This window comes from Phocoena phocoena, chromosome 10 (assembly GCF_963924675.1).
Source record: "Phocoena phocoena chromosome 10, mPhoPho1.1, whole genome shotgun sequence".
NCBI lineage: Eukaryota > Metazoa > Chordata > Mammalia > Artiodactyla > Phocoenidae > Phocoena > Phocoena phocoena.
Window position 1 is genome coordinate 303,972 of NC_089228.1, and position 20,105 is coordinate 324,076.

General features: G+C 56.8%; 1 protein-coding gene across 2 annotated transcripts in view; it reads left to right on the forward strand.

The window, feature by feature from the left end:
- The first annotated feature begins 1,036 nt into the window (after positions 1–1,036).
- The window catches only part of ALDH1L1 (aldehyde dehydrogenase 1 family member L1), a 46,413-nt gene continuing 27,344 nt past the window's right edge, over positions 1,037–20,105 (forward strand). The window contains exons 1-9 of one of the 2 annotated variants that reach the window (XM_065885725.1): positions 1,037–1,080; positions 4,679–4,830; positions 6,250–6,484; positions 7,261–7,426; positions 9,036–9,137; positions 9,906–9,995; positions 11,122–11,259; positions 13,184–13,309; positions 15,786–15,877. In XM_065885725.1, coding sequence (XP_065741797.1) covers positions 4,704–4,830; positions 6,250–6,484; positions 7,261–7,426; positions 9,036–9,137; positions 9,906–9,995; positions 11,122–11,259; positions 13,184–13,309; positions 15,786–15,877 — 1,076 coding nt within the window. In that variant the 5' untranslated portion in view covers positions 1,037–1,080; positions 4,679–4,703. Of the gene's footprint in view, positions 1,081–4,678; positions 4,831–6,249; positions 6,485–7,260; positions 7,427–9,035; positions 9,138–9,905; positions 9,996–11,121; positions 11,260–13,183; positions 13,310–15,785; positions 15,878–20,105 lie in introns of those variants that run through there. The other variant, XM_065885726.1, reaches the window with a different exon arrangement.

Here is a 20,105-nt window from a genome sequence, read left to right on the forward strand (position 1 = left end):
CGCCTGGGAGTTGTGTGTTAATTTTAGCAGCACTTGACATCCAGAGAAGCTAGGAAATTTGAAAACCAGCAAGTTCTGGTTCCTTTTTATTTACCAGTCCTCCTTCGGCTTATCTGTCTTCTCTCACATTTTAGTATAAGCAGCCGGAAATCAGGAGGCACCTTCAACATTCTGCCTGGAGATTGCCCTAGCTGGACAGCCCAGGTCCCTTGGCACATTTTCTGCTTTCCATGTTACTGCAGGTGGCAGTGCTGCCAGACTTGCCGCTTAAACTCCCCTCCTCTCTGTACACCCCCTAAGACTATGGGTTCTTCTCTGATTTCCTAACACCTTTTTGGGGTGTCCGATCTCCCAGCCATTCTTCCAGTGTCACCTGTCACTCTTCGTTCTCTATTCCAGCTGCAACGTTCTCACACAACTTTCCCACCCCAGGCTCCTCACATTCATCCATTTACTCCACAGGTTTTATTGAACACCTGCTAAACACAAGGCACTGCACCAGGTGCTGGGGAATTCCTGCGACTGAGATCGTCTTTGACCTCGTGCTCCAGTGGGGGAGCCGGTCAGATAATCCCGAAAGCAGTGATAAACCTGCGGCTGAGCGGGTGCCTGAAGGAACACTGAAGCCCTTCTGTGGTCATGTGACGAGGGGGTCTTTCCTAGCGGGGCTGTGGTTAGGGAAAGCTTCCCGTAAGATGTGACCTTGAAGTAGGAGCTTCCTGAAGTACGGGTGGGTTTCCCGGAGCAAGACCTTGACAGCACGTGGAGAGTTGCTGAGCCAGTGAGTGAAGTTACCCGCCTGGCCACTTTCCCCTTATCCCGGCAGCCTTGCGGGTGCTCACAACCACGGGGCCTTTGCAAAGCCCTGTGGAGCCGGGAGGGGTGGCAGCCCGGGAGCGCCCTCCCCACCCGACCCGGCGGGACTTTCCGCCCGCCCCGGCCCCTCCCCTCCCGGGACTGGCAGAGGCCGGCCCCACCTCCCCACCGCCCAGGCCGGCCCAGCGCCAGCGCTGTCCCCTGCCCGGACCCGGACTCAGAGGTCCGCTCTGGCCAGAGACGCCTGCGCTCCTCCCGTGCGTGGTGAGTCCCGGTCCCCGGCGCCCCAGGGAGGGAGGCCGCCCCAGCTCGCGACTCCGGGAGCTCCGGGGGCTCCGGGGGCTCTGGGCTCAGGTACCCCGGCGGAGGCGCCTGGGGGCGCGCGAGCCTGGCCGGGGACGCGAGTCAGGGTTCCCCTGGGGGCAGCCGAGGCTCCAGCCTGGCGGTGGGGGGGTCCCCTGGCTACAGGACCGCGGTGCGGGGCAGGGCCTGTGGAGGATCGCAGGATCGCGCAGCGGTGGCGTGGGGGAGGGCGGGGCGGCCTGGGTGGGCGTTATCAGTCCCGCTTACAGAAAAGGAAACTGAGGCCGGAGAGGGAAAGAGACGAACCGAAGGTGACTAGACGGTCCTGGCCCGCTGCGCCGCCTGCCCCCCCCCAAGACCCTCACCCCATTTGGGGGGATGAGGAATGGTCCCCTCTGATTGGCCAGATCTGGGGGCCGGGAACGAGGACCTCTTGTGATTGGAGAGCTCCAGCCCTCCCCCCGCCCCCGCCCGCGCCGCCGTCCTTCTTGCGCCGGGGGAGGGGGCGGGGGGTGGGGAGCTGGGACCCCAGAGCCCCAGCCCCGCCCCACGACCTGGTTTGGGGATTGCACTAGCTGCGTGTATTCAGAGCCCGGGCCCTTGGCGCATCTGTCCAGGCCCCTCACCTGCCACCTGCCTAGGGGAGACGGAATCTCCCTCAGGTACCGGAGTCGGAATTCAGTGTGCTCGGAGCAGGGGACCACCCCCCCGGGCAGGGTCTGGCCGCTGGGCTGGGGCGGGGGGCCTGGGGAGCCCGACGGTCCCTCTAGTGCCACCTCAGCCCCACAGCGTCCCCGGGAGGAGGGCACCGAGGGCGCCAACCGGGCGGGAGGCCGTCGTGGGCTCTGCGCCTCCCCCATCTGACTTAACGGGCACCAAAGCCCAAGGTGGGCTGTCCCTGCCCAGGGCTCCTGCCCCGCCCGCTCCACAGGTGTCTTCCCTGACCCTGCCTCCCTGCTTCCAAAGGGATCTTCTTTGTCCCCTTTATTTTTCCACAAGTAATGTACGCTCAATAAAAAATAAAAACTTAAAAGAAAACATTCTGGAAAGAAAAAGAGAATTACCATCATCAAAAGACTTCCAAACCCCAAAACCCTAGCTGGTGACTTTTAATATTTCCGTGTGAGTTCTTCCAGGCTTTTTCTCTGCCAGTACACACGTGCACGTACATACATACCACACACACACATACATACCACACACACCCCACACACATACCATACACACCACACACATACCATACACACCACACATACCATACACACCATACACACACACGCCACACACACATACCACATACACACCACCCTCACACACATATCACACACACCACACACACACCACACACACACCACACACACCACACACACATGTACCATGCACACCATACACACACACGCCACACACACACCACACACACACCACACACACACCGTACACACACCATACACACCACACACACACGTACCATACACACACACGCCACACACACACCACACACGCATACATACACATACACACCACCCTCACACACATATCACACACACCACACACACACCACACACATGCACCACACACACATACCACACACACACACACACAGGACCACCATCCTCATTCATTTGACAGTGTCTTTTGCAGACTTTTTAATCTTGATGACGTCCAGCTTATTTTTTTCTTTCTTGAATCGTGCCTTTGGTGTTGTATCTAAAAAGTCACCGGATACTCAGTCATCAGGTTTTGTCCTGTGCTGTCTTCTAGGAGTTTTATACTTTTGCATCTTACACTTACATCTATGATGCATTCTGAGTTAATTTTTGTGAAGTGTGTAAGATGTGTGTCTAGATTCATCTTTTGCGTGTGGACGTCCAGTTGTTCCAGCGTCATTTGCTGAAAAGACCATCTTTGCTCCATTGTGTTGCCTTTGCTCCTCTGTCAAACAATAAAGGTTTTAGAAGGCGAAGAGAACATCTCTAGGAACTTGGAGGAAGCAAAGATTTCTTAACCAGAATAGAAAGCCCACTAAGCATAAAGGGTGACTTTGATGCAGTGCACTATATAGAGTTTAAGAAATTGTGCTCATCAAAAGGCACCACAGAGTAAAGAGTCCAGCTACAGAACTGCAGAAGGTGTTTCTCCTAAATATATCTGACAAAGGACTCATAGTCTAGATTATTTAAAAACAAAATGAAACAATACCAAGCACACAAAAACCTCCTACAAAATCAGTCGGGAAAAGGTCGCCCAGTGGAAAAAACAGACAAGAAGAAATCCAAGTGGCTGATAAAGGTAGGAAAAGGTGCTCACCTTCATCAGCCATCAGGGAATGGCCAGTGAAACCCCAGCAGCACAGCTCCAGTCCCTGTCAGCAGGACAGTAAAATGAACAGGTAGGAGGCTGCAACGCAAAGCACATGGAAATTGGTAAAACCACTTTGGAAAACTGGCAGAGGCTGGTAGGCTGAACATTTTCACACCTGGGACACAGGAATTCCGCTCCCAGGTACACACCCAACGGAAGTGTATTCTTGTGTTCAGTATGAACCGTGTGCCAGAATCTGTATCACATCCGTCTTGGTAATGGCTTCAAGCTGGAAACTACCCAGATGTCCACCCACCGTAGGATGGATACGTGAGCGTATTTATTTACTCTCACAGGGGAACGCTGTGGAGCAACGAGAATGGACACAGCACAGCTACATGGACAGCGCTAAGGGGAAACGATGCACAGAACATCACGCAGTGTGATTCCATTTATGTAAATGGAGTCCACCCGTGTCCTGCCTCTCTGTTATCTAAATGGGCTTCTGGAGTGTTTCTTTATCTGAGCACTGATTATACTGGTGTGTTCAGTTTGTGAAAATTCATTGAGCTACATACTTACAGTTTGTACACTTTTCTGTATGTCCAAAGCATGTAGTACTTCAATAAAATTTTCTCCAAAAATGTATATTTTTGTGGATAGATAATCTAAAGAAACGTATCAAGTAGATAATAGGTTTTACGGATATGAGCACGGTGAATGAATGAGCAAACTTTGGTCCAGCCGTGCGTCTTCCCATGCAGCCAGTGGCCCCTGTCGCCCCTCCCACCCCACCTTCCGTCCTCGGCCCGTCCGCTGGGCATCTGTCTCTGTGCAGCCAAAGTCCAGGCCCACTGCTGCTTCCTGCCCAGGGAGAGCCTGGCAGCATTTGAAGAGCATCTTTCTCATCAACAGTGAGGAAACTGAAGCTGACGTGACTTGACCGAGGCCACAGGACTGCTTAGTTACAGAAACATGCTCAGATACGCCTGGGAAGACACCGCACGCAGCGCCCCATGCCGTGTTGGAGGTTCCAGGGAGGAGTCCCCGAGGCTGTGCTCGCACGCGACTCACGCTGCAGTATCTGCAGGCCCACCGTTCAGGACCTCTTCCTTCGTTCCTCACGCGGCCGCCTCCCCACAGTGGCCGGTGGCCCAGGGAGCCCGGAGCTGGGCCGAGGGGTTGCGGCGGGGGCGGCTGGGCCGCCCCCTTGGCCCAGCGAGCCCTGTCTGACGCCGAGGCCGTATTCCTTTCCCAGGTCCTCCCGCCCCAGCCCCGCTGCCATGAAGATCGCAGTGATCGGACAGAGCCTGTTCGGCCAGGAAGTTTACTGCCACCTGAGGGAGGAGGGTCACGAGGTCGTGGGCGTGTTCACTGTGCCGGACAAGGATGGGAAGGCGGACCCCCTAGGTGAGTGGGTGGCCCAGGAGCACGGAGAGGCGGTGCCCCGTGGGCGGTGGTGGGAGCAGAGCCTGCGGGGTCTTGTGTGGGGCTGTGGGCTTCCCCGGACAGAAGCGGCCACTCATGGTCCGCCCCGGATCCTGCTCAGGTGCCAGCTGGCCGCTGGGCTTTTCTGGAACCAAGTGGACTGCAGGGTGGGGCCTGTGTCCTGGAGAAGGCACGTGGAGAAGCCTGGCCTGCTCCCAGGACCCTTCAGTCTGACCACTCTGGGCTCCCCCCGACCGCAGCACCCATGCTCTGAAAAGGCCCCTAGGCGGGAGTCACTGCGGCCAGTGTTCTCAGACGTGAACGTGCCCTGCACCGCATCTCGGTGGGCACCTGTTGGGCAGGGTGCCGAGGCCCCGACGCAGGCCCCCGGCGGACCCCCTGGAGTTTCTGCTCAGAGGGATGGGAGGGACTTGAGAGTCACATTTCTAACAAGTTCCCGAGGGCATCTCAGCAGCGCAGCAGGAAGCAGGGCCCTCCGCTCGATGAACAGACCTTCAGGCCCCTCCCGGGTCCTTCTCAGGCCTGATGGATTCAGAATATGGGTCCGGACGAGGAAAGGGGCCTCGCGGGGCTGCCAGGCCCCAGGGCTTGGTGCATTAGGAATAGAGAGTCTCCCCAGATGGAGAGTGCCGGCTGCCCCCATGCCAGCCAGACCTCGGCTCCAGATCAGAGCCCACCACAACCCATAGCATAGCCTGAGTCCTGCCCGTAGCCACTCAGGGACCCCTGACAGCAGCTCTGAGCCTGGCTGGGGCTGCTTCTTGACCTGACCTCAGATGTCCAGCAGATGTCCCTGGTCACAGTGGGGACAACTTTTGCAGGCGTGGTCTGGTCTGCTCACATTGACCCACGTCCCTGAACCCAGGGCACAGAGCGGGTCAGGTCAGCCAGGGCCACACACCAGCCAGGTGTGTACCAGAGAACCGAGGGCTGGGAAGTGCTGGACAGGGGCTGAGGGGCAGGCAGAGGGGAGCTCGGAGGAAGCGGCTAGTGTCTGCAGGGGCAGCGCCGCCTCCGAGGGGCAGTGGGGTGGGCAGAGGCAGGAAGCTGCATTCTAGAAGTTGGGGACTTGCGGACTGCACGTCAGACCCGTGGGAGGGCGCCCTGCTCCGGGCAGCTAAAGAGGCCAGGGGTCAGGCAGGCGCCTGGGAGAGGGAGGCGGTCAGCAGAGGTCAGTCCTGGCACAGCAGCTCCTGAGACCTGGGCCTTGGCCAGCGCCGTCCCCTCTGGGCTGTCCGGAGCAGCCCGGCTGGGCAGGGGGGGAAGTTGGGGGGACAGGCTTGGGGAGGGGGTGCGGGAGCCACCCTGCGGGGCAGGCAGAGGTGCCGAGTCGGAGTGGGTGCAGCAGTGGGGAGCAGTTTCTCACCCGCTGTCCCGCAGGCCTGAAGGCCGACAAGGATGGAGTGCCAGTGTTCAAGTTTCCCCGCTGGCGGGCAAGGGGACAGGCTCTGCCCGACGTGGTGGCGACGTACCAGGCCCTGGGAGCCGAGCTCAATGTGCTGCCCTTCTGTAGCCAGTTCATCCCCATGGAGATCATCAGCGCCCCCCGCCACGGCTCCATCATCTACCACCCGAGTCTGCTCCCCCGGCACCGGGGGGCCTCGGCCATCAACTGGTGAGACAGGGCCCAGACACCCCACCTGCCCGAATCGTCCCCGTCCCTCGGCCCGGAGCTCTTCTCTGCGCCTGAGGGGCAGGTGTCACGCGGTGCCTGTGCGCGCTGCTGGACGGCGTCCATGCGGTAGATCACAGCACGATCCCTGAGGAAGAACTGGGGTCAGGCAGCGCCGTGCACCCTGCATTCTCACAGTGAACCGCAAAGTGTTCCCGTCCTGCAGCGGGGTTGCCGGGGCAGAGTGGGCTGAGGGGCTCCCTGAGGCCTGCTCTGACCCCCTCCAGCTACCGGTGCTCTCAGCAGCCCCCCGCTTGGAAAGAGATAGAGATGGAGGAAAGAATCACCTGAACAACATAGTCTGAGACAAGAGGTGATGTATGTATCTGGAGGGTGGAGCCGTTCAGAGGAGCAGTCAGGAAGGGGAGACCTCTGAGCTGGAAAAGAGAGCGGGTTTGCAGTCAGACTGGTCTGATTAGGATTCAGGCTCCCTGGCCTCCAGTCACGTCTCCTCGCTTCTCTGGGCCTTAGTCTCCTTATCTGTAAAAGGGGCATACGATGCTCTTACACCAGTGGGGAGGAAAAGTTACACGAGGCGTTAAGGCTTTTAGCACAATACCTGGCACACAGTCGGCGTCAGTAAACACCATTTTCCTTCTTCAGTCCTCCCCCGGGGAGATGGGGGTGTGCTGCAGGGTGGCGTCGGTCACAGGGGCAGCCCGCAGGGCCTCCTCCTCCTTCTTCCTTCCGGACTCAGGTTCCACTCATCTGCTCCCTAGGACCCTCATCCATGGAGACAAGAAGGGTGGGTTTACCATCTTTTGGGCAGACGATGGTCTGGACACCGGGGACCTTCTGCTCCAGAAAGAGTGTGAGATCTTCCCGGACGACACTGTGAGCACGCTGTACAGCCGCTTCCTCTTCCCCGAAGGCGTTAAAGGGATGGTAAGGCTGCCCCCAGGGCCTCCCCTGCTGGCACCCCCACTCCGCCCAGCTCCAGCCTGCTGCCCTGAGCTGGCCAGGATTCTGGAGGGGGAGAACGCTCATTTCAGGGTTTCAGAGGCAGGATTAGGACATATAATATTGTATACGCGGGACTCTTGCTTACAACTGTCAGAACAACTCAACAAGCTTTAGCCAAAAAGGGACATTTTTGGCTCATTTAAGATAGAAGACTCCAGGCAGGATGCCATCAAGCCTGGCTGAATCCAGAAGCTTAAGGCCTGTCACGGGATTCTATCTTTCTATTTCTTCACCCTGATTCTACTTTCCTCCGTTTGATTAGCTTCATCCTCAGGTTGCCCTTAAATGGGAGGAAAAGTAGTCACTTGTGGCTCAAGTTTTACACCTCTTGGTTCTAGGGGAAGAGAAGCTCTCTTGCCTCTAGATATGAATAAAAAACCAGAGGAGACTCTGATTGGCTGATTCAGGTCATGTGATGACCCCGAGCCAATCACTGGCTGGCATGGGGGAGCACTCTGATTGGCAGCCTCTGTCACACGTTCCGGTCTTGAGGGCTTCTGGCCAAGGCTGGCCCAGGTGTGGTCACTGCACTGAACTCGCGCAGGAGGAGGAGGGCCGACCCAAAGGCTGATGTCAGAGCTGGTTGTGCAGGCCCCGTAGAGGTGGTGTGTCTAGCCGGGGAGGCCGGCCAGGACAGGAGTCAGATGGGGACATCTTTATAGCACAGCAGTGGCTGCGCCCCCAGCCCTGGGCCCCATTATGTGGCCTTGGATCCACCTGTTCACAGGAGTGAGCAGGGAGACCTGCTGGAGGTTTGACGTGAGAGGCAGGAAGGGGTCATCTTGTTCATCCTACAGAAAACAACCGAGAGCATCCTTCAGGGCGGCGTCCAGTGGGCAGCCGCTAGTCACTGGTGGTTATTAAATTAATTTAAATGACTTGTAGTTAAAGATCAAGGTCATCAGGCTCACTGGCTACGTTTCAGGTCCCCAGAAACCACACGGGGCTGACGTGGAACACGTCCGTTACCAGGGAAGTTCCCCCTGGGCAGTCCTGCCTTAGACGCTTCTGAGTTCTCCCGGCTTCTCAGCCTCGGGTCTCCGGGGGCTCCCACCACCACCTTCCCTCCCTCCGGGCCCAGCGCTTTGGCTCTCCTCCCCAACGTCCCTGACTTCTTCTCCACAACCTTCCTCTTTCCTGGAGCAGAGAAACTGCTTCCTGCTGAACTTATTAGGGACCTCCAAACCCATCACGCAGTCCAGGAGCCATTCTGCCTAAGAGACAAGGAAGGTTTTAGAAACGTGGACGTTGGTGTGTGTTACACCGTAGAGGGCTTTAGCTTACATGATCTTCTAGGGCCTTGTGTGGGAGAGAGGGCGGGGTCTTGCAGTCATTGATCAGACTGGAAGTAGATTCGAGCTAATTTTACCTGTCCCTACAGCACCCATTCCGTGGGTGCCCGTCACGTGCCCACGTGGTGCCAGGTGGGTCTGTTCAGTGAGTGGCCTGGTCCAGACTCAGTGTGAATCCAGGGTCTGAGAGTTGGGGGGGCCCTAATGTTGGGGACACCAACAAACCCTCGTCTCCCCAGGTTCAGGCCGTGAAGCTGATCGCTGAGGGCAGAGCCCCCAGGCTCCCTCAGCCTGAGGACGGCGCCACCTACGAGGGGATTCAGAAGAAGGAAACAGCCCAGGTGAGTGCCAAGGCCCTGCCCACCCAAAGCCTGCCTGTACCCGGGCTGGGGAAGATGGGCAGCCAGGACGTACCTGTTCAAGGCCAGAAGAAAGAACGGCCCCAGTGCAGGAAGCACGCGCTAGGCTCAAGTGGCACCTGGACAGGCAGGGAACAGGGTCTGTTTGGGTGCTTCCCCAAGGAAGCTCTTGGCTCTCGGCTCTTCCCCAAGGAAGAGGCAAGTGGGCCCTCAGGGAGAAGAGCTGGTGCGGGGGGAGGGTGTAAGAATCCGCCGTGCTGCTGGCTCCTCACACCTGCGATGAGACACCAGAGGGAATTCGGTTCCTCGGGACCGTCACCGGTCGGGAGCCCAGGTGGGCCCCTGGGCTGTAGCTGTGCTCAGGGCTCGCGGGGTGCTCTGTCGGGATCTGTGTGAGCCCTGTAAGTGAGGAGAAGCCGCTGGGGGGGAGGGATGGGATGGGACAGGCCTGCACTTTGTGTAGGGCCTTGGCCATCTTGAGCACAGAACATTATCTCCCCCAGGCCATCCCGGAGTTCACATCCCGTGAAAGACTGAGGGTCCACGCGCACCCAGATCCGGGTTGCCAGGGGGAGGCCCAGCCCAGCTCTGGGCCTCCGACTGGAGTCGAGAGGAAGCCAGACTTCCCAGCCCGTGCCCAGGGCTCCACCCAGTGTCAGGGTCATCAGGGCAGGAGGAGAGGCCAGAGGTGTTGCCCAGATGGTCAGGGAGAGGGGAGAGACCGCTGAGCACACACGTCCTGCCCCGCAGATCAACTGGGATCAGCCAGCAGAGGCCATTCATAACTGGATCCGCGGGAACGACAAGGTGCCGGGCGCCTGGACGGAGGCCTGTGGGCAGGTGTGTCCCTGCGTGGCCGGGACGGGCTGTGCTCCGTGTGTGTCCCCTGGCTGCACAGCTATCAGAATGTGGCTGAAGTAAGCGGTACACAGCCATTGCCCAGACCCCCAACCCCAGCCAGGTGCCCCCGGCCCCCTCAGCCTCTCCCTCAGGACCCGCGCGGCTGAAGGAGAGGGGCTGGCGCAGAGCGAGGCCGCCAGGCCCGGCGGCAGCTCTGGGGTCGAGCTGTGCTGGTTGTCCGACTCTCAGCCCCGGGCTGTCAGAAGTCCCGAAATAGCAGACGTGAAACTGATGAGTCGGCGAAGTACTGCTAAGGAAGTTCATTGTGCGCACACGGAAAAGACGCTTCCGGGCTCGGGAGCCCTCAGACCACACGCGGTCTGTCGATGAGCTGTGAACTGAGGAGGCAGTGACTGGTTATAACAAGAATTGCCTCCAATGATAGGGATTTGGCTAACGGTTACTTCATACCCATTTTGAGGAGCAGTGCGAATTTTGCTTACGATTTCCAGAGACACAAGCAAGACGTGACTGAGGTCAAGTTGGCCTTGACCAACTTGCAAAATAAGCTACATTGAGCTCTGCCCCTGGGACTGAACTGGTTTTGTCTGCTCAGGAACTCTACAAGGCTGGTCTGCATTTGTGTTTGATCTGAGCAGCTCCCAGAGACCCCGGGCCCGGCCCTCACTTGTCTTTGCCCCGGGGCTGGGGCCCTTTGGCCGAGCTCCGTCGAGGGCAGCCCTGTCCTCCACGGAGCCCCCGGCTGTCCCAGCCCCTGCTCGCAGGCTGGCTGCCAGACCGTCCAGGGTCTCTGCTGCCTGCGCCGCCACCAGACCCCCTGCACGGTAGCCGGGGCTTGGTGGCGTCCCCAGGCAGCACCCTCCCTTGGCGGTACTGCAGCAGACCTGCCGGTGACTGTCCCCCCCGGGTTGGAGGTCACGGGCCAGCGCGCGGTGACGTAGGGCCCCTCCGAGCCCTCAGTGCCTTCTCCAGGTCTCGTCCGTGCCCGCATTTGTGCCCTGACCCTCACCCCCACCCCGTGATTTCCCAGCCCCCACGGCCCCTCCTGGCCCCCCCCAGTGGGCCTCTCTCATCCAGCACCTTCTGCTTTTCCTGTCCTCAACAGAAGCTGACGTTTTTCAGCTCGACGCTGAGCACTGAAGGCCTGGTGCCCGAGGGAGAAACTCTGCCCATCCCAGGAGCCCATCGGCCAGGGGTGGTCACCGGAGCGGGACTCATCCTCTTCGGGAGTGACGACCGAATGGTAACGTTGCTGCTGTGGGTCCTCTGTCCGTACTGTAGGCTGAAGGCCACACACGCCTGTCCAGGGGCTCGGGCCCCACAGGGAGGCTCCAGGCTTTTCTGGAGGAAACGGAAAAAGGAGACCACAGGCACCAGGAGGGAAGACCCTCGACTGCTGGGTCGGCCGGCTTCTTCCCTGTCCCGGGAAGGCTGGCCCTGGGCTCTTCCTGCCCAGGTGCCCCCACCCAAGCTGGGTGCCCTGGGTGGGTGTCAGAGTTGGGAAGGCCCTCTCCGGGGAGCCCGGACCTGGAGTCCGGGTGCCCAGGGCACGGTCATTGGACCTCTGTGCCTCAGTTTCCTTCTCTTTGAACAGGGAAGCCGCACCGGGCACATGACATGCTCTGACTCGCCTTAGAGAAGAGCAGCTCAGAGTGACAGCTACGATTTATGCAGCTAAACATTTATAGCATCTCTGCGCGCCAGGCACTGTTCAAAACAGCTGGTTTAATTTAGTTTTCCTAACAACCGTATGAGACATGTGTCAGTACCATACCCATTTTACCGAGTAGAAAACTGAAGCAAAGAGGTTAAATCAGCTGCCCATCTTCACCCAGGCTAGCCTGTGGCAGAGCTGGGAGTCCAGCCCTAGCTCTGGCTCTGAGGCCCACCGCTCAGCCGTGATACTCTGCCTTAGCGCTCCCCCCACGCAGCGGTGGGCAGATCTGGGCCTTAAGGTACCAGGGGCAGAGAAGAAGCAGGACAGGCAGGGGTCTCTGAGCACTTTGGGGAATTTCAGCAAACGCTGGGATGCTGAACGCTTGGTAGCGGTGGCACGCACAGGCCAGGTGGGTGTGGGGCAGCTTTCGTCGGACTGGCGTGAGCTCACGCTGGGTGCCCCCCCGCTGGCCTGAGGCTGCCTGCAATCTGCAGTGACTGGGGGTTTCAGGTATTCGTGGTTGATGCCTTCAGACGCTACGTATCTGTCTCCGATCACGTTTCCAAAGCAGATCTGAAACAAGAGTTCTAGTGCTTGTGAGTTATCGAGGGAAGCGGCTAGGGCAGAGGAAAATGCTCAGCAAAGATACAGGTTCTGGAGCCGTACAGCCTCCTTCCGCCCCCCGGGCAGGCTCTGCGCTGTGAATTGCCTCTGCCCACTACGCCCCCGCATCCTCACGGCACTCAGGCCTGGGTTTCCACCCCCACTGGGGGTGGGTGAGGGGCAGCGAGGCGTAGCCCCTGGGCTTCTCTGCATGACCATGACCGTGCTTACCCACCAACAGCGGTCAGTGAGAAGGGTGCACGTGTAGACCACTAGCAGCAGGCGGAGGGAGTAGGGGGTTGGGCTAAGTCCTCCGTGAATCCTTGAGGCCGGCAAAGTAAAGGAGCAGCCTTCGTGGAGACCCTTGGTTGAGCGTCTTTCAGGAACTTCCAGCTGGGGCCTGGCTAGGCTTTAGCTCCAGAAATCTCCAGAGCATCTTGGGAAGACAGCAGGGGTGCGCAGTCAGCCGGGAGCCCGGCTGTGGTTCTGTCCGGTGTGTACAGAAGGTGCCGTTTTCATAGACCACTGTTACCCGACAGACGCGGTCCCTGCCGTGAGCTCACCTGCTTCTCTGCCCCGAGGGGCACCTGCTGACCTGTGCCAGGTTTCTAGGGAGTTTCTGGAAGCTGGGCTCTTGGGTGATTAGTTGTTTTCTCCATTGACTTTCAAGGTAGTGCTTGAATTACTTTAGTCTAACGAGTAGGCATCAGTTTTATAGGGTAACCCAGCCATTACTGGTTTTCGAGAGCATGGTGGGGTGGACGGCAGGGAAGGAGCTCGAGCGGGTCCCTATGGCAGCAGCCTCCTCGCCGGGTCTGGGCTCCCGGGCCTGCCTCCGGGGAGGATGGAGACGAGCGTGTGCCCGCCGCTCGGGCAGCCTCGGGTCCCGACAGCCTTCCTTTGGCAGCTGCTGGTGAAGAGCATCCAGCTGGAGGATGGCAAGATGATCCCAGCCTCGCAGCTCTTCAGGGGGGCAGACAGCACTGGCCTTGAGCTGACGGAGGAGGACCTGGTCACTGCGGAGGCTGTGCGGGTAAGAGACACCTGCGAGGCCGCCGTCTGGTGGGGCAGGTCGTGCACAGCAGGTGCGTTTCGCAAATCGCACCCCCTGGGGTCGGGCCGTGCATACCGTCTAAGGACGTATGTCCTGGCCCCGGGCACAGTGTTGGTCCTGTCCTGTCACAGGGCTTCCTGATGCCCCCGCCCCTCCTTCCTGTGCCACCGGGACCTAGGACTCGGCTGCTGGGTCCGACTCCTCTGGGGACACACTGTCAACAGTGGGCAAATAGAATAGCTGGAGGACCCGGTTGTCCTGCCGTAGAGCATGTGCGCCGGAACCTTCCGGAAAGGCCTCCCGAGAGGGAGACCCCCACGTGGTCACCAGCACAGGTGTCACAGTCGGCCGCCCTGGACTCCGGGCCACCCCTCCCGTGTGCCGCTGGACACCACTGCCCTCTCGGAGGCCCGGTGTCCCCCCGACCTGGAGTCCAGGCGTCGGCCACTTCCCAGAACCGCCCTCCTGCTCTCTGCTCCACCCCCCTCTCCCTGGAAGGCGTGGTTTGGAGGGTGTTTAGCTGTGTTGCTCAGAGGGGGCTGGATGGATTTTCAGCTGTTCACTCGTTCGGTCGTGGCTTCGCTTATTTGAGATACGCGTGAGACACTAGGGGTGTGATGGTCAGCAGTGTCTCTGCTGTCAGGCGTGTCCCTTCTCACAGGAAAGAGAGCTGGCAAGCGACCAGGCAAGGGATAAAATAATTTCCGACGGGAGATGTGCTCAGAGGGCGGTAACGGTGACGGGAACGAGGTGCCTGGAGGCCGGGGATGCTGCAGAAGGGAGTTCGGGGAATGCCACCCTGGGTAGGGGCGTGGTCTGTGCTGAGACCCAAGTGCAGAGAGACGGCAGGCACAGCAAATGCTGAGAGCCGGGGAGCCGCGGAGGGCCAGGCGGCGGCCGCGGGGCCACTGCGTGCTCGTGACCAGTGCAGACGCAGGACCCAGCAAGGGGGGACGGGGGAGCCTGCCGGTCCGGGGGGCACCGAGCACCTCCTCAGGCGGAGGCTGAACATTCTGAATGTCTATTAAAAAAAAAAGCCTGTTCATTCAAAAAGTATTCTTGGAGCAATTGCTCTGGCCCTGGGCCTGAGCCTGCCCTGGGGTTACGGGGCCAGCTGGACAGACTGCCTTTTGGAGCTGGTGGCCGAGTGGTACCGGGATGGCTGAGGCTGGTGGCAGAAGAGGTAACAGCTTAGGGGCACCTGTTAGGACCTCAGTACCGCTGGCCGTGAGCCCAACGGTCACAAGAAAAGCAGATGCTTCTAGAGTGTCCGGGTTACTCTAAACTGAGTTCCAGACGAGCAGCAGAGGCCTCACGGGCTCTGAGGCAGCGTGGGCTCCTGCACCCCGAGCTCTGCCAGCCTCGTTCCAGGGATGCTCCCAGGGCTGCCCCCAGCCCCTTGCCCAGATGAGGAGACCGAGGCAGGGGAGGCTGCCTGCATCTGACGGCTTGTCAGGCGCCGAGCTGGGGTCTGGACGAGGCCACGCGGCCGCTCGGGTTCCACACGCCCCAGGAGGGTCGGCGTGCACACCCACACAGCGACAGTGACTGCTGGCCCCAGGCTGAGCGAGCGTTGCAGTCAGTGAAGGTTTGGAGGAAGAGGTGATTTAGCAGTTGACCTTGAAGGATGCCCAGGATTAAGTGTGAGCTGGGGGTTCAAGGAAGCCTGTCACCAGAGGGTGAGAGCCTGGGTGGAGGCCCGGGGAGAAGGGATGGCTCAGGACGGCTTCTGATGGTCTCTAGGAGGATGGGGAGTGGGAGCAAATCCAGGGCAGCCTCCTGAGAGAGGCCAGGCAGGGTCAGCCTAGGGGTCGCCACGGGCTGGTCCTGGTTGGGCCACAGCCTGGAGCCCGGCCTGAGTATGGGCCTCCCGGCGCCTGCCCTGAAACACCCGGCTGGGAGCTGCCCAGAGAGCAGTTGTCCCGTTGTGTCCTGTCGTGACCCATAGGATGGCCCTCCTGTGCTGCCCACTCGGCTCTCACTGCCCTGTCCACGCTCGTCCACGAGGCCTGGGGCAGGAACCACTGCCCTCCACAGGCCCGGCACAGAGGGGCACAGAGCCAGCACCCCCCGCTTTGCTCTCCCTTCCACGTGGCAGCACCCCCACACAGTGTCAGGCGGGGACACCCACACTGGGCAACCCTCCAGGTGGGGCCGGCGGGGGGCGGGTCTCGGGAGGAGCTCTGGCATATCTGTCCTCCCGCCCCCCCGGACCAGTGTGGGGACCCCCGCGAAGCTGTGGTCAAGATGAGGTGGGTGTGCGGACAGCAGCCTGGGCTCCTGCTTCCCCAGGGAGGCTATCACCCCAGTACCATGAGGCACCCGGGAGCATCAGAGAGTGGAGTGGACGGGCCAGCCTGGCGCCGGGCAGTGCGCACGCACCCGGGGCTGTTCCCACCCCCGCCGCTCGCGTCCGGGCCCTGGGAGCCGCGTGTTCACCGCTCCTGTTTTCCAGGGTGCCTGGAAACGGATTCTCCCCAACGTCGTGGAGGTGGAAGACTCCACTGACTTCTTCAAGTCAGGGGCCGCGTCGCTGGACGTCGTCAGGTAAGGCCTGGAGTGGGGGTGGTGTCCCAGGTGTCTCTAGGTCAGGAGTCACCCTAAAACGGAGTGGCAGGAAACCATGCGGGTCAGGGATCCAGAAAGGACTCACGAGTGCAGGCCTCGGGCCCACCAGGAGTGGACCAGCGGGAGCTGGGACAGCTGGGCAGGCATGTCCTCCCCCAGGCTGTGTCGTGGCCCCAGAGCGGCCACTCTGGGACTTGGACGTCTAGCTGGCGGCTCCCGGCTCTACAGACGTGAGGCCAGCAAGCAGACGGGTGCGGACCACTGCCCTGACTGGTCTCAGTGGCCACAAGCCCACCCAGATTCAAGGGTAGGGGTGGGACTGAGACTCACCCCTCATGGGAGGAAGATCAAACAATGTGCGGCTCTTTTATTTTTTTATTTATTTTATTTACGTTTTTAAAGTAAATTTATTTATTTATTTTTGGCTGTGTTGGGTCTTTGTTGCTGCACGCAGGCTTTCTCTAGTTGCGGCGAGCGGGCGCGGCTCTTCGTCGCGGTGCGCGGGCTTCTCATGGTCGTGGTTTCTCTTGTTGTGGAGCACGGGCTCTAGGCTTGCGGGCTTCAGTAGTTGTGGCTCACGGGCTCAGTAGTTGTGGCTCGCGAGCTCTAGAGCGCAGGCTCAGTATTTGTGGCTCACGGGCTTAGTTGCTCCGCGGCATGTGGGATCTTCCCGGACCAGGGCTCGAACCCACGTTGCCTGCATTGGCTGGCAGATTCTAAAGCAGTGCGCCACCAGGGAAGCCCTGCACGGCTCTTTTAAAACTGCCACAAGCCCAGCACCGTGGTGAAAGCCAGCATGTGTGGGGAGGGACCAGGCAGGTAGGGCCTGGCACAGGTGGGCCCGTTGGGCTGGAGCGCGGGCAGTCAGGGAGTCGTGATTGCGACTCTTTCTATTTCATTTTATTTTTTGAAACGGATAGTTGTTTACTTATTTTTTTTTTAAGTCTTTATTGAATTTGTTACAATATCGCTTCTGTTTTACATTTTGGTTTTCTGGCCGCGAGGCATGTGGGATCTTAGCTCCCCAACCAGGGATCCAACCCACACCCCCTACATTTTAAGGCCAAGTCTTAACCACTGGACCGGCAGGGGAGTCCCACAAGTCTTTTTAAATTTTAGGAATGACTTTACGTGCAGTGAGGTGCACGGCTCTTGAGAGGACAGTGTGGTAGCTTTGATTTAACGTGTGTAACACACACGTTATAGCACATGTATAATATATATATTACGTGATGTATATCGTATCTCACAAGCTACACGTTGATGAAGACATGGGCCCCAGCCTCACTCCAGGGCATCCCTCCTGCCCCTCCCCAGTCGGCAGCCCCCAGGGATGATCCGTCACCACAGATCAGGTCACCCAGTCTTCAACTTCATGTGAACTGTCTCTCTTGCCCTTCCACAGTGGTAATAAGTTCTAATTTGTATAAAGAGAAGGATAATTTTGTATCTGTATTCATCAGGGATATTAGCTTGTAGTTTTGTTTCTTCTGCTGTCCCTATCTGGCTCAGGTATCAGGGTAACGCTGACCTCGAAACGTGAGTTTGGGAGTGTTTCCTCCTCTTCCGTTTTTTTGGAAGAGTTTGAGAAGGATTGGTATTAATTCTTTTTAAATGTTGGGTGGGATTCACCAGGTTTTCCCTGGTGAATCCCACCCAAAGTCCTGGGCTTTTCTTTGTTGGGAGGTTTTCCATCACCAATTCAGTCTCCTTACTTGTTATTGGTCTGTTCAGATTATCTGTTTCTTTATGATTCAGTGTTGGTGGGTTGTGTGTTTCTGGGAATGTATCCATTTCTTCTGGGTCATGCAATTTGTTGATGTGTAATTGTTCACAGGAGTCTCTTATGATGCTTTTTATCCGTGTGGTATCTGTTGTATCGTCTCCTCTTTCATCTAATTTTTTTGTTTTAGTCTTCTCTTTTTCCTTAGTCTACCTAAAGATTTGTCTCCTTTTTTTATCTTTTCAAAAAGCCGACTCTTAGTTTTGTTGATCTTTTCTATTGTTTTTTCCCCCCCCACCCCGGTTTCTATTTTATTTATTTCCACTGTGATCTTTGCCATTTCCTTTCTTCTGTTACCTTTTGACTTAGTTTGTTCTTCTTGTTCTGATTCCTTGAGGTGTAAAATTAGGTTGTTTATTTGAGACTTTTTTTCTTAATACGGACATCGATCACCACACACTTCCCTTTAAGAACTCTTTCTCTGGGTCCTATAAGTTTTGGTATGTTGTGTTTCCTCTTTCATTTGTCTCAAGGTAGTTTTTGGTTTCCCGTCTGATTTCTTTGGCCCATTGGTTGTTCAGGTGTGTGTTGTTTAGTAGCCGCATTTTTTTGAATTTAGTTTTCCTCCAGCTTTTTTTTTTTTTTTTTTTTTTTTTTTTTTGCGGCACGCGGGCCTCTCACCGCTGTGGCCTCTCCCGCCGCAGAGCTACAGGCTCCGGATGCACAGGCTCAGCGGCCATGGCCCACGGGCCCAGCCGCCCCGCAGCATGTGGGATCCTCCCGGACCAGGGCACGAACCCGCGTCCCCTGCATCGGCAGGCGGACTCCCAACCACTGCGCCACCAGGGAAGCCCTTCCTCCAGCTTTTGATGTCTAGTTTCCACCATCGTGGATAGAAAAGATGCTTGGTATGATTTCAGTCTTCTTACATTTGTTAAGACTTGTTTTGTGACCTCACCTGCGACCTGTCCTTGAGAGGAATTGGTACCGTGCCGCTGGGTGGAGTACCCTGCGTATGTGTGTGAGGTCCGTCTCACCCCCAGAGTTCAGTCCCCTGTCTGCCTCTTGATCTTCTGCTTGGATATTCTGTGCGCTATTGAAAGTGAGGTGTTGAAATCTCATGGATCTTTGCGATGCTACTTCTCCCTTCAGTTATCTCAATATTTGTTTCGTACATTTAGGTGGCCCGATGTCGGGTGCGCATATGCTTATAATTGTTATATCTTCCTGGTCAATTGGCCTTTAACCATTGTACGGTGTCCTTTGTTTCTTGACGGTTTTTGATTTAAAATCTATCTTGTCTGATAAGAGTATGGCTACCCCAGCTCTCTTTTGATTATATTTGCATGGAATACCATTACTATCCTTTTTCTTTCAGCCTTTTTGCATATTTTCATCTAAGTGAATCTCTGGTGGTATATGGATGGATGCTGTTTCTATCCAGTCTCATAACCTGTGTTTTGAAGAGGAGAGTTCAGTCCATTTCCATGTAACCAGATTACTGATAAAGGGTTTACTTCTGCTGGCTGGCTGTTTTCTGTATGTCTTTTATGCTTTTTGTTCCTCAGTGTCTCTATCACTGCCTTTTTCTGGTACTATACCACTTGGATTCCCTTTTTTTTTTTTTTTTTGCTATTTCTTAATTACCTTGGAGATAACAGTTCACATCTTTAACTTATAACAATGTAGTTTGAATAATACCAACTTAATTTCAATAAAATATAAACACTCATATCCTATATATAGTCACCCCACCCCTTTATATTGTTGTTATCCTAGATTACATCTTTATACATTGAATACCCATTAATATAGGTGTTAAATGTTTGTTTTATGTATTTGCCTATTACGTAACGTAATGAAAGGGGAGAAGCTGTGAACCATACCAAAAGTACAGTAATACTGGCGTTCCTATTTACCTACGTAGTTCCCTTTGCTAGTGCTCTTTACTTTTCCTTATGGCTTTGAGTTACTGTTTAATGTCCTTTCACCTCAGCCTGAAAGACTCCCTTTAGGGCACGTTTACTAGCAATGAACTCCCTCAGCTTTTGTTTATCTGGAAACGTCTTAATTTCTCCTTCATTCTTGAAAGATAGTTTTGATGCATATGGAACTCTTGGTTGACACTTTTTTCCTTTCAGGACTTTAAATATGCCATCCCACTGCCTTCTGGCTTTCATGGGTTTTGGGGGGGAATCAGGTTTTCATTTTATTGAGGATCCTTTGTGTGTGATTAGCTTCTCTCTTGCTGCTTTCCAAATTCCATCCTTGTCTTTGGGTCTCAGTGGGCTGACTGTCACGTGTCTTGGTGTGCTTCTCTTTGAGTTTATCCCGCTTGGAGTTCATTGAGCTTCTCGAACGTGTATATTCATGTGTTTCCTCAGATCTGGGAACTTTGGGGGCATTATTTCTTCAAATGTTTTTTCTGTCCTGTTCTCTCTCTTCTCTGGACCTGGTATGATGAGTGTGACCTGGTGATGTTCC